At 41.5% G+C, this 13,964-nt stretch overlaps 2 protein-coding genes and 1 pseudogene across 5 annotated transcripts in view; 1 reads left to right on the top strand and 2 right to left on the bottom strand.

Annotated features, from left to right (window-relative positions):
- Positions 1 to 1,961, bottom strand: part of LOC110330169 (OX-2 membrane glycoprotein-like) — a 15,920-nt gene extending 13,959 nt beyond the window's left edge. Inside the window, exon 1 of the mRNA XM_021210130.2 lies at positions 1,811 to 1,961. Coding sequence (XP_021065789.1) covers positions 1,811 to 1,874 — 64 coding nt within the window. The 5' untranslated portion in view covers positions 1,875 to 1,961. The remainder of the gene's footprint in view (positions 1 to 1,810) is intronic.
- Positions 1,962 to 2,571: 610 nt separating this feature from the next.
- Positions 2,572 to 7,567, bottom strand: LOC110329422 (annotated as a pseudogene).
- The window catches only part of Slc9c1 (solute carrier family 9 member C1), a 67,486-nt gene continuing 58,671 nt past the window's right edge, over positions 5,150 to 13,964 (top strand). The window contains exons 1-5 of one of the 4 annotated variants that reach the window (XM_021209712.1): positions 5,150 to 5,266; positions 9,034 to 9,286; positions 10,526 to 10,626; positions 12,270 to 12,398; positions 13,559 to 13,724. In XM_021209712.1, the coding sequence (XP_021065371.1) occupies positions 9,133 to 9,286; positions 10,526 to 10,626; positions 12,270 to 12,398; positions 13,559 to 13,724 (550 nt within the window). In that variant the 5' untranslated portion in view covers positions 5,150 to 5,266; positions 9,034 to 9,132. Of the gene's footprint in view, positions 5,271 to 9,033; positions 9,287 to 10,525; positions 10,627 to 12,269; positions 12,399 to 13,558; positions 13,725 to 13,964 lie in introns of those variants that run through there. The other 3 variants (XM_021209711.1, XM_021209713.1, XM_021209714.1) reach the window with 3 other exon arrangements.

Genomic DNA, 13,964 nt, shown 5'->3' on the forward strand with positions numbered 1-13,964 from the left:
GGAGGAGGAGGAGGAGGAGGAGGAGGAGAAGGAAGGAAGGAAGGAAGGAAGGAAGGAAGGAAGGAAGGAAGGAAGGAAAGAAGGAAGGAAGGAAGGAAAAAACAATCAAGCTGCCATCACAGATCCATGACAGTCTCTATACTGCATAGTCCCTCGCCAGCATTTGTTCCCAGGTTCCCTTTCTCTTTACAGTCGGAGCTATACCATGATAGAGATCTTTCTCATTATGCATTTTATTTACTAACTTATTCTTTACTGTTGCTAGGGGTTGAACCTGGGGCTGCCCTCATGCTAATAAAAAACTTTATTATTAAACTCAGTCTCTCCTTTTCCCCCTTGTTTTTTCTTTTTTTTAAACTGGTTTTTTATTTATTTACATTTTAAAATGCTATCCCCCTTCCTGGTTTCCCCTCCACAAACCTTGTATCCTCTCCCCTCTGCTTGAGGGTGCTCCTTCACCCACTCACCCACTCCTGCCTCACTGCCCTAGCATTTCCCTACACGGGGGCATCAAGCTTCCACAGAACCAAGGGCCTCAAATTCCATTGATTCCATGTAGGGCCATCCTCTGCTACATATGTAGCAGGAGCCATGGGTCCCTCCATGTGTACTCTTTGCTTGGTTAATTTAGTCTCTGTGAGCTCTGGGGGGGTCTGGTTGGTTGATATTGTTGTTCTTCCTATGGGGTTGCAAGTCCATTCAGCTCCTTCAGTCCTTCCCTAACTCACTCCTCCATTAGGGTCCCCATGGTCAATCCGATGGTTGGCTGTGAGCATCTGCATCTATATTGGTCAGGCTCTGACAGAGTCTCTCAGGAGACAGTTATACCAGGCTCCTGTCAGCAAGCATTTCTTGGCATCAGCCATAGTGTCTGTCTGCCCCTCTTTGGGTTGATCATGTTTTTTGCTTCATCTCCTAAAATATTTTTTTCAAGATTATATTCTAGGTTTTTAATTAGCTTGCTGTAGAGATATGTGCTCTTGAGTGCAGGGACCAACAGAAGATAAGGGGTCTTTGGGTCCCCTGGAGCTTGATTGGCAGGTGATTGTGAGCCTGGTGGTGTGGGTTCTTCCAATTAGAACAGGGGTCCTCCAAAAGAGTATTATTTGCTCTTGACTCTTAACCACGGAGCCACCTGTATAGATCATTAACCCCAACTCTTAAAGGTTCGTCATAGATGTATATAATCACCTTGACATGAAGCAAACTGATGGTTTTAATGTTCTCTATTCAGTCACTCAGTACGAACAGAAAATAATAGGATGATATTGCATAAATTCTCAGATTAGGTCAGCTTGCAATGATAGACAAATCCAGAGAGCAGATTATTTATATATAACAAAAACACCTTAATGAACACGAAGAGTCTTGAGACAAGTCGGTCTCAGCTTTAAAACATATGTAATGCTGCTCAACTGTGAACAGAGTCATAATTCCAAGAAGCAGACACGTGTTGTGTGAAGAGATTCTGTCTAGCAGATATGCTGCCTTTAAAGTTACACAGAACAGACATATATTACAGGAAACTCTCCAGTTTCAGCAAGGTGTGCACACCTCAGAAGCTGTGTGCCCACCTTCATTCACACCCTCCCCCCCTACACACACACTTTCTCTAGTCATTATTTTAAATATATTCACACTACGTGACTTGCTAGCTGTGAGAGTAATATACATCTATGATAAGTCCACAGAACCAAGCCCACGCCCCTCTTAACTACTTGAGTGACAGTAAATGGCCTGCAAGGTAGTATTTGTGTGTTTGTTTGCCATTGACTTCCAGCTAAGTATATGTAAAAGAAAATAGAGTTACCTGATTCTTGTGCACAGAGAGGAAGCATTAAGAGATAGAGAATGTAATGAAGAAAAAAGTCCATCGAATCTGTGCATGGAGTTCTTCACTAACAGTCACGGTATCTTGCTTCCCAGCTGAACTTTCAACTGAGAGTATAATTTCCTCCTACTTTTTCCCCACCAAAGAAAAGTTACTCATTACCTCATTAATTGCTCTCAGCCTGTCTGATTTGGGAAGAGTAGCATTGAAACTAATAGCTAAAGAAGTATTTTGCTGGAAGATGGATGAAACATTCCATCCACCTAGAATCAAAATAAGCCAGCCTCAGAATGATAGATAGCAAGTTTTCCTCTATTCGTGTATCTTAGATTTAGTATAGATGTGTAAACCATATGTATGCATTACTAGGCATAACTAGAAAGCAGGAGTCAGTGAGCAGGAAAGAATAGTGAGACTCCAAAGGAAGAGAAGAAAAAGTGGGAGAAAGGAGAGGTTATGGGAGGCGAATATGGTCAGACAACATGGTCCACTTGAAAGGAATTGTCTTGATAAGACCCATGCAATGATCATCTGTCAAAATCAATAATCTTTTCACAAATTTAAATACTATTATTTCATTTAATAATTTAATTCTATCTTTTTATATATAAATCTAGTTCAGGATTTATTTAAAAAATTAGAGTTGCCCTGTTGTGCCCTCCTAACACTAGAGAAATAAATAACCAGAGAGGACACCATGGTGTGAATGGAAAGAGAAGTTAATTTCAAGGCAGATTCTTCTAACTACCCCTCCTTTTGCCAATACCTCCCACCCCCTCTATGGTTCTTGGGACATAGCACCTGAGCAGGCACCTCAGTCCAAGTAGAATGTGGCTGGCACCAAAGCATGTCTGCCCTGCCCATGAGGGGAGACAGGCCCTGGGATCACGTTTCCAGCCCTTGATAACCCTGAGACCTGCTCCCCCCAGGGGCCAGGGCTGAAGCACCAATTGGAGGCACCTGAGGGGTAGGGATGCTGGTGGTGGTAGGGAGAGTTCGACAGAGGCACGGATGAAAACCGCATCGTCCTGAATGTAATTTCGTTTTTGGATGTCCTGGTGGGAAATGAATTTAGGGTAACCAAAGCTCAGAAAACTCTCATCCAAGGAGCTTTGCCAGGTGCCAGGCTTCTGGAAGTTCTTCCGGTTTGGATCAGGGTGGAAGGTCTCAGTGACATGTTGTGGCTTAGCCAAACCTGGGTCACTCTGATCCAGCAGGGAGAGAAGGTGACCCAGGTGTGCAAATGGCCACTCAAGGAGATTGTCAAAGGCGCCTGACAACACACGAATGTCAATGGAGATGTGTGCGCCCTCACCACTGCCGTTGCCATTAAGGGATGCAGACACCTGCAGCTTGTAGCCTTACTTATGTGTACAGAAGGCTGGGCTGAAGCATTCCAGGTTAGTCTTGGCTTTAGTGTCTTGTGGAAGAGGCCCATAGCTGCCAGTTTTCCAGATGAGCACTCCATCGCTGCCTATGGATAGCTCCTCCAGCTCTCCCCGCAGCTCCCCCAGCCCTTGCTGCTGCTGGCTCACCAGGGCACACATCATAGCCAGATGTGGCTTTACACTCTCCTCCACGTGACATCCCATTGCCAGCTTAGGGCACCCGTGCTTGTAGCCAGACTATTTGAAAGGGCAGAACACAACGGTAATGCTGCAGCTATCCTTCAGATGGGTGGGCACAATGCCCACTCCACATTGGTTGGGGCAGGGAACAGGCAGGTGTGGGCATTGGTACTGGTGGCTCTGGATGGTGTCGTAAAAAAAACTCCTTGGTACAGTAGACACAAGACTGGATGCGTTTGGGGCACTCAGAAGTAGCATGCTGGACCAACAAGTCGCCTCATCATGCGGTCCCCACACTTGCTCTCACAGTACACATTCTCTTGGGGGCCCAAGCCCTCGTAACTCTCGTAGCCCCCCCCCCCCGTCCCTCACTGAATTCACAAACGCACACACACAAAAAATCACACTGGAGGCTGTGTTTAGAGCAGTCTTGCTGCAGGTGTGTGGGCAGCTTAAGCAGGCTCAGCTTGGCCAGGCAGCGATTCGGGCAGGGGACTACATTGAAGCTTCAGGTATTCAAGTGGTCCTGTAGATGACAAAGTGGCCCACTCCAGCGGCAACCCTTCTCACTGTGGATGCTGCGTATAGACAAGCCTGAACCTCCAGGCCGGGTCTGGGTAGATCTTGGCATAGCCCAGAGGAAGTTGATCCTGGCATTGGAAGACTCCTTCACTGAGTAACTCCTGCAGGCGGGTGTCGCAGAAGCGGTGGCCTCAGGTAGACAGCTGCACAGGCTCGCGCATGGGTTTCCCACACAATGGGAACAGCAGCCACAGCTTGGGCTTCTCCAGGAACTTGTAGTCGAAGGCCGACCTGGCGCTCTGACGATGGGCACGTGGCAGTCCCACAGCCCGCGCCTCACTCGGGCCAAGTTTCCCTTAATTCGATTTTTAATATAAGAAAGGCATTCAATCCTTATAATTTCCATGCAAATGCTTAGTTGAGATACTCTTAACTTTCATTCAATTAAAACTTTATAAGTAGTATATCAGTTTTAAAATCCTTTCATGGCTTCTTTGACCATTTGCGAAAACGGATTTACACTGTTAACTTGTGGAGATAATTCCCTTCAATGATCTCTGTCCTTTGGAGCAGTCAGGCAGTATAAGGCTAGGAAGGTTTCTCACACAGGCAAGATGACAATGTAACTCTCTCCTGCTTGCTCTCTGTCTGTGACAACCGCAGAGGCCTGGGGAGTTGTGGTGCTGCCATCTTGGACAGCTCCTGCTGAAGCATCTTCCCACCACTGTGGGCTGGGCTAGGGCGGGAAGGAGGGGCTGGAAGCTGCTCTGAGGGATTTTGCAGCAGCGAACCACTTAGGGACTGACTACACCCCATGTGTCTTGATTGCATTCTTCTGTTCCCAGAACCAGGTTCTCAACCCAAAGTTTCAAATCCAGCAACCATAAATTCTGCTTTCAAAATATCTATAACCTCACACTATCCAGAAGACTTTCTCTTACTTGAATTCAGAGAAAACACTGTCCATGTGTTCATGGCCAGACTCTCACTATACCACAGCTTAAATGTACATAATATATTTACTGGATTACATTTACTGTACTTACATTTAATGTAAATCATACATTTAACTGGAGGATTCTTTTCTCAATCCTTTACTATTTTTCTAAATAAGCACATCTTTAAATTTTTTTCAATGCCTTTAATACACAGAAAATGGATGCTGTTTCTATGAGCCAATCAAATCAGGAGTTAGGAACCTCCAGCCAGTAGGCACATAACAGGGGCGGGGCTTGGAACAAGTAACTGTCAGTGAGGTTGCAGTTGGTTTTGAACAGTTCTGGAGTAAGAGGAAGTTTCTGGCCTCCATTTCTCACATTCTCCAGGACACTCCTGTGCCCCGATGGTGAGCCCTTCTGTTGTTTCTCTTTCTGGAAATTGACCTTTCCAACTGTTACTTGGTCTACGTTGGACAATCAAAGGAAGCCACCGCATTTAGCTTTAGAGTTGACTCCTCCATTTAGGTCCTTGAGCCTTACTCATCACAACCAAAGACTCTCCATAAGATCAGTTGCCTCATGGTGAATTACTGTCTCGCCCTTCCACCTTTCAACTTTTTATATCAGTCTTGAGAAACTACTCACCGCCATGTGGATACTGACTTCCCATTGATGAGGTAGCAAGTAGTCATGCCCTAAGAGAAAGTGAGGTAGAGGATTGTAAGCACGGGTTGTTCATCATGAGTTCCCAGCACCACTGAGTAGAACTCCCTCCCTAGTCAGGGTCAGTGAGTCGGAAGGCTGTTAAATGTCTCAGAGTTCACTAAGCAGACATGGAGACCCTCAGTTGTATCCACCCCCTGTTGTGAAATTGTGAGGCTTGCACTTCATAGCTTGTTCCAATGAGTAGGGAGTCCATTGCACACTATTTGAGATAGTTCCATCTCTGGACTCTTACAAGATGGTAATGGGAAAAAAAGGTTTTCAGGAGCAAAGTGAATGAATGTAAATTTCATGCTATGAGAAAGGGAATCTCTCTGAGCTTTGGTTGGCTGGCCACTAAGGGTAATCAACATGCCATTTCTGAGAGGGCAGACATCAATATATCTCCAGTCAAACAAAACCAAAACATTTCCTTGGTGAAGAATTGTCTGAAACTATACAGGGAAATCATTATTTTTCTCATAATGAGACTTAAACTCATAAATTTCTAAACATACAAAGCTGGATTACTCTGCAGAAGTTTTGATGGCATTTTTAATCTAGTTGTTTTTCCTGTAGCTTTTGTACATATATCTTTAAAATACTAAAGAATAGTACTATTAGTGTTTACAAGCTAATTTATGATGAAACATTTTTTGGGAAAAGGCTATTTGGTATATGTTTAGTAAAAGTTGCAAAGTTTGCAGCCTAAGTATTTACTACACCATAAACACTACATTAAAAGTTTCTGTTGAACTTAATCTGAGGTATCCCTAAATGTCAGCAATAATCAAAACTTGGGGTAATTATATAATTTTCTGGAGCTGGTTTACTAGAGTTAAATGTATTAAAGTAATTTGAGAAATGAGAGAAGTGTTTATGGGACTATGTGTTCCAATCTGCAGTTCAGAACTAGAGAACCCCCCCTGCTGTTTTAAATGCTGAAAGCAGGCAGGGAGGGTCAAAATGTGACTTGTATAGTTCCCATGCCCCAGGATGCACTCTTGATCAGTCACGTTCACCTCTGGGGGTAGTAACCGGGCATCAGGATACTTCTTCCTTTTCAGCTTTCCAGGCGATCTGTGTTGCTGCTGAGATGGGGCGTCTTACTCAATGCTTTTGCTCTGTTTCCAGATCAATCTCAAGCTCTCGTTTGGTTTTGTCTTTTTCACTTTTGAAGTAGGCTCTTGTATAACCCAGTCTGTCTCTGAATTTGGCCAATGATGATCTTGAACTTTTGATTCTCCTGCCTCTGTCTCCTGAGTGCTGGGATTACAGGTATGTGTCACCTTGGTCTGTTTAAGCTATGCCAAGGATTGAACCCAAGGCTTTGTGCATATGAAGCAAGACTTGTAGCCCTATCTTGAGCTCTTGTTACATTAAGAATACATTGAAAAATATAATCTTTGTTGAACACACACACACACACACACACACACACACACACTCTAACTCTAGAATCTGGCCTGATCTTTATGGTTAGGGATCAATGTTCAGGTAGCCTGACTGATGTGCTCTTAGCTGGGGCAAGTTGTTCTACTGGACACAAATAGTCCCACAGAGCATCAAGTTTACACATGAAATGGCCAGGTGTGATGTCACATAACTTTCATTCCAGATCTTGAGAGGCAGAGGAAGGCATCATCTAACTATCTATGAGTTTGAGGCCAGCTAGATGTATACAGTGAGACCCTGTCTCAAAAATTACTCAGTTAATTAATAAAACAACTAATTGAAACAGATACAAGATACTTGTGTGAGCCCTGTGACTCCATACATCCCCCGCTCTCACTTAACAGCAAGCTCTTTGTAAATGACATCACAGTTTCATTTACTCAGACTTGCTCTCACTATAGGTAAGATTTATTGAGATACCAAATAACACTATTGTCCCCGACACACCCAAATTATAGGAAATCCTCATCCCATAGACCTTTTCCAAAATCTCTCAAAGTGTAAATACCATAAGAAGTTCTCTGCAGCATCATTTTACCAAGGTGCTCCATGGTCATTACCCTAACTGCTATGAATAGTAATACCTGCTAACTACACATGTATTTATGATTGTAGGCATCTTTGTCACAAACCTAATCAAAATCAGTGCTAAGCTTTGAGGCTGAAAAACTGAGAGACAGTTTCCTTTGAACCGGGACAATTACAGCAGTTGTTAAATAGCTACATATTAAAATCACCTGGGATAAGCAGTGGTGCATGCCTTTAATCCCAGCACTTGAGAGACAGAGGCAGGCAGATTTCTGAGTTCAAGGCCAGCCTGGTCTACAGAGTTCCAGGACAGCCAGGGCTACACAGAGAAACCCTGTCTCAAAAAACCAACCCCCCCCCCAAAAAAAAATCACCCGGGGCCTTGTAGGTGATCTCTGGGCACACTACTCAGTGCCAGTATAGCTCCCCAGGGGATGGGAAATTCAGAGAGCTGAGTGACATGGGCTGGGAAATTAAACAAATTTGAAAACAAGTCAATGGAGTTCGAGTAAACAGGCTTTCCAACTACAGAGAGAAGCCAGACATACCTTTATGTCCAGGCAACCTGAGCATGGAGTTTGTGCTCATGTGATGCAGTCACTATAAATCCTGTGTACAAGTCTTATTGATGCTAATGATACAGTAACACTAAGAAAGCAGGATGCAGCATCATTAAAAGGGAACGAGTTCATTGGTTTAAAGAAAGCATAGAAAATCCCCTGGGAGAGACTCGTGTGGGTGATTTTACTGTTCACACATTTATAATTTTAAAGTTAAACATAAGAACATATTTATTTAATTTGTTTTTCAAAATATTGTTGTAACCATAAGAGTATATATACACATAATTACACACACACACACACACACACACACTCTCTCTCTCTCTCTCTCTCTCTTACACACACACACAAATATAGTTATATTTGAGGTCAACCTGGGCTTGAGGAGTCCTTGCCCACCCCACAAGATAAGAACTCTTGAAGGCAAATAAAGACCTCTGATATAAGACTGTCTTACCTTGGGAAGAGATATGTTCTCTGGATATGGCTAATGTTCATTGTTTTAAACTCTTATCAGACTCAGGGACTAATAGTGTTCCACATGGGATAAAGAAAGCCCTGGTTGCTGTTATCAATGGTCTAGTAATTATAGTCTGGTTAAAATTAACATGGAAGTCAAAAGGTTCTTTCACTGCCTCAGACAACTGGATAACTTGCTCGTGGTCTCAATGGAGAGAAAAGGGTTCTGTGAAGGAGTCTTTTGGGTAGTTGAACAGGTTCAAAATGGTGCAATGGCTAGGTAGCATTCAGGGCTGAGAATGGATACAGAGCATCTCTGGCTAGCTCCTATCACCTGGGATTCTGCAGTTTACATTTCATTCCAGTAGGAAGTGTCACAGAAAGGAATTGCATTCCTAATGTTTATGGGCCATGAGTGAGGACTTGAGATACTTAAAGAAGAAATATGTGATTTTCTTCTCTTTTAGAAAAGCATTAGGAGACACCAAGAAGAAAAGGCCTATCCCCTTTGATCCTCTGTGAGTTTTTCGGAGACACATAGAGTTTGAGGCAGACTGCAATTTAACATGGGAATGGAAGAAATTTCTGAAAATTTAACTGCATCCCACAGTATCAAACTGACTAATGTATGGCTGGAAGTTCTCAAAAGTGTGTTTCTGAGCACTCCCCAGGACCTCCCTGAAATCATCCTGATACTATCATTGATCTGTACAGTTGGAGGTAAGCTAAGGCCCATCCCTTCTCAATCTAGTCTATAGATACATCTTGTAAGTGATATATAGAATTAAAGAAAGTAACAGTGGTAGGAAATTAGAATTTTATACCTAGTTTCATACATTTAATGTAATATGCTCAGCTGAAAGAATTAAACAGTACCTATCTCTGGGAAGAGATGTCTCATATCTGTCATTAGGGTCCTTCACCTCTCTCAGGTTAAAGCACTTACAGAACAGTTACTACTAGGTCAGACTCAGCTTTCAGTAACTAGAGTAATTGAAGGAGATAGAAGAATCAAAGTTCTGAATAGAAACTTCTAGAAATACTACCTAAATGATAAACCTACATTTACCCTTTATAAATAGAGAAGGAAGAAGAAGAGGAGGAGGAGGAGGAGGAGGAGGAGGANGANGAGGANGAGGANAAGGNGGAAGAAAAAGAAGAGGAGAAGGAGGAGGAGAAAGAAGAGGAGAAGGGGGAGGGGAGGAGGAAGATGAGAAAGAGGAGGAGGAGAAGGAAGTAGAAGGAGAAGGAGAGATAGAAGAAGAAGAAGAAGAAGAAGAAGAAGAAGAAGAAGAAGAAGAAGAAGAAGAAGAAGAAGAAGAAGAAGAAGAAGAAGAAACTGAAAATGGTGTTTTTCTTTACTTTCTTTGACCTGTATAAAAATTATACTAAAAGAACCAGGAAAAAGTAAATGGAAGAAAATGTACTGATGATTAACAGTGGGTTAGGTGCTGCCTTTTCACAAAAATGGCACATAAAAGCAGGAAGTTACAACTTACTGTGGTTTTCTTGTTTCTGTTGGACAAATTATAGCCAGGTTATCATTGCATTGTTCCTAAGACAGGAATTTCCATTAATTAATTATCCTTGTACTGGAGAGCCAACATAATTTGGTTTACAACCATGATCGTGGTTATAAAAACTATTGCAAGTTATCCAAGAACCCATGGTTTCTAGCAAGACTTAACTAAAGTCTCTAAAGAAATACAATCTATCATAAAAGTTACAAAGCAGGAATCCAATCAGCTAACGTCAGCATTGGTTTTGTGTCTTTAAGCATGAACAAAGGTCTTCATTACATGTAAACAGTAATTACTAGTATATACTACTCTACTTACTTGATATTTAGAAGTCACATAACATATAATAGTAAACATCAGTAAATATAACATTACCTTGTCTATCCGTAATGAGTACAGATTTTGTATTGTCTATCAGTAACAAGTATACTTTTTACAGCATTTTTGAACATGCATCTGAAAGATTTTCCAATTCCTCTTCCTGTGATACTATTTTTAATTGGATGCTGTTTTGAAATTCTGAGTTTTGCATCTACCCAGGTATGTATAATAAATGAATATCAACATTATAGCTAAGAGTTGCATAAATGCAAAGAAGGCTAAAGAATTTTTGGAAAAAAAACCAAAAACCTAATCTTCCACTTAAACAAGCAAAGAATGCTTGTAATAATAATAATAATAATAATAATAATAATAATAATAATAATAATAATAAACCACACTGAAAGAACATAGCCCACAGTCTGAAGGCACAAAGGTTGTTGGAAGTGAATATGTGTACAACTACTAAGGATAAATCAGAATTCCTAGACAAGAACTTGACCAGGAAGGTAGCATGGAGTTTCTATCATAGGATTCTGGTAGTAAGATAATTCTGATAATAAGATAATTCTGATAGAGAGCCAATATTGTTACCTCAGTTAAAAAATGTTTTATACATTTTCTTTTCTTTTTTTAATACATTTTCTATAAGCCGTGCTTATCCTTAAAAGGGGCATAAGATAAGATATATAAAAAAAATATAAACTGTGCCTATTCCGTGAAATGAAAATGACAAAGACAAAAGAGATTTAGATAAGGAAGTGACAACTATTAGGAGCAGTTTGGATCATGTAGACAGAGGAGAATACTTACTATAGGGAATGTAGAGGGTGTTCCTGATGCATTAAACAGTGCTCTCATCCAGAAATTTAGGGTAAAGCTGTCTCATACTCTATATATGAAATGAACAGTGAGTCAGATTTAGCCCAAGGGCTGTATTTAGCCAATGAATACTTTAGGCAATCAGTTTAGTGAGTTTAAGAGCTGCTTTGAAAGTGATGGACTTTTCAGATATAGCCAGTAATGTTAAAAGAGTCTGTGTATCTGTGCAAGGACAAAAACTGAGCTGTTCACTTACCTAACCCCAACTTTGACATAAATACAACTTTAAGTCCTTCCATAATCTCCACTGAGGGAAGATGTCTTGTGTCAAGAGCTATGGCCTAAGATAGCACTCTGCGAGCTGGTAAGCCAGCCTTCCATGGTTTCAGAGAACTGGGCCAGAGGTAAAAGACTTAGAAGAACAGCATTTATGGGAGTGTGAGCTTTATCCTATGCAGGTTCTCAAAACCTTGATAGCATAAGCTAAAGTCATGGAGGCCAGCTGAAATATGCACATGGGGTAGACTACACCACAGAAGAAAGATGAACCAGATGAGTGTTCCTAATAGAGCCTGCTGAGGTCTAGTGACATTGGGAAAGATGCTCCTAAATATTTCACTACTCACATGAACTTCTCCATCTTGGTACCAGCTAGTCTTCTCATTCTTTTAGAGATGTTGATTAAATATGGCTTTTTCATAGCTCCTAGGAATTCATAGGATGATCTATTCATTTATAGATTTTTATGTGTAAGAACCCACTTACTTAAAATTCTCCTTTGTTCCCGCAAATCCGCTATATGATCTTTATTCCCTGTGTCAATATGTTTCCTCTATCCTCTCTCTGAGAAGGGCTCAGGGATGTGTATCAACTTTCCTCTGTTACATGTTTCCATCTGCCAATCAGATGGAAAGTGGTGTATAACCCAACAGAATAAGTCTTCAACTGTGTTGTATTTTTTTCTGAAACTTTCTTTCCCTGTTGCTAGAGAAGGGTCTCTGGCATGTGATATGTGTACATAATCAATTTTATATTACCAGATCCAGATATATGCAGATGCCATACAATGGATGGACCCAGACATATTCTTTGGTATATTCACACCAGTGATTATCTTTAACGTTGCCTTCGACATGGACATATACATGCTTCAAAAGCTATTTTGGCAGGTAATGGTTCTGCTTTCATATTACTCTCCATTCACTAACCATGTTAATTATTTACAGTTTTTAAGTTTTTAATCCCAAAAATAGAAAATAAAGAGGATAAGAAAAGTATGGTATATCAAGGTGGTTAATCTAGAAAGAAAAAAAAATAGATTGTCTTAGTTAGGGTTATACTGCTGTGAACAAACACCATGACCAAGGGACCACTTATAAGGCCAACATTTAATTGGGGCTGGCTTACAGGTTCAGAGGTTCAGTCCATTATCATCAAGGTAGGAGCATGGAAGCATCCAAACAGGCATAGATGAGAGTTCTCCATCTTCATCTGAAGGCAGCTTGCAGAATGCTGACTTCCAGGCAGCTAGAATGAGGGTCTTAAGCCCATGCCCACAGCGATACACCTACTCCAACAGAGCCACAACTACTCCAACAAGGCTACACTTCCTAATGGTGCCTCTATCCTGGCCAAACATATACAAACCATCACACATATATTGGCAGTGTTCTAGCATATTGAAACCTCAGGGAAAAGTTGGAGAAAATAAACAATTCTGACTACTGGCAAAATTTGATACCAATTATCATTTTAGCTCTGGTAACTGTAAGAACGTGAAGATGAAGTGTATTGTCTCAAGGAAGAAGGAATTGGATGAGCAATGTCCCGTTTTCAATCACTATCATCTAAAGCTACAGCTGCTGGGAACAGTGGAAGCACAGAGGAAGACTCACGGAAGCAACCATAGCCCAAATCCCAGTGACATCTGAGTATTCAGAGGGCTTTGTTAACAAAAGCAATTGAGATAAAACTCATCTGGTCACAAGCTGTGCATATATGTCTTGCAAAGCTATCAAAAATAGTTTTGCAAATAGGAGGCTATGGCCTAAACACCATCAGAAGCAATGCATTTTAACTTAAAGCCAGGCACATTGAGTTCAGACACTTGACCAGGAGGCACAGGGGATGGGAGGATAGTAACTGCAGAGAGCTTTGGTACATGTCGACCCAGAAGACCTATGCTCAACCACTTCCTGTTTAGGTGGGAAGGGGGGGGTGTTGCTCTAGCAAAGTGAGCTAACGAACTGCTGGCCAGTTCTCTGTCTGGTCTGCTGCTTTTCAAAACAGAATGCAAAGAGATCTGATCGATCACCAAATGTCTTTGCAGATACTACTAATTACAATTCCTGGATTTCTGATTAATTACACCTTAATACTTTGGTATCTGCAGTCTGTGAATAAATTATCTTTGAAGACTGTCCCCTGGTTACTATTCTCAGCTGTTCTTATAAGTTCAGATCCTATGCTTACTTCAGCCTCCATAAGAGACCTTGGTAAGTACCCCTTTCTCTTCTCTTTTCCTTTCCTATACTGGACATAGTTTGTAGCTAGCTCATCTTCGTATTAAGATCCTTTCTCAGAGTTGGATTTCACCGCATGCACTGGTGTGGTAAGGGGCTGGAAGATATGGAGGTCTGGCACAAATTCTGCAAGTGATGCTTAGGAGAGAAGGAAAGACCAATGAGGAGCTTATCTTGCATCTAAAAAAAAGCAGTTTCCCATCATGGACTAGG

Source organism: Mus pahari, chromosome 12, assembly GCF_900095145.1.
Source record: "Mus pahari chromosome 12, PAHARI_EIJ_v1.1, whole genome shotgun sequence".
Classification (NCBI taxonomy): domain Eukaryota; kingdom Metazoa; phylum Chordata; class Mammalia; order Rodentia; family Muridae; genus Mus; species Mus pahari.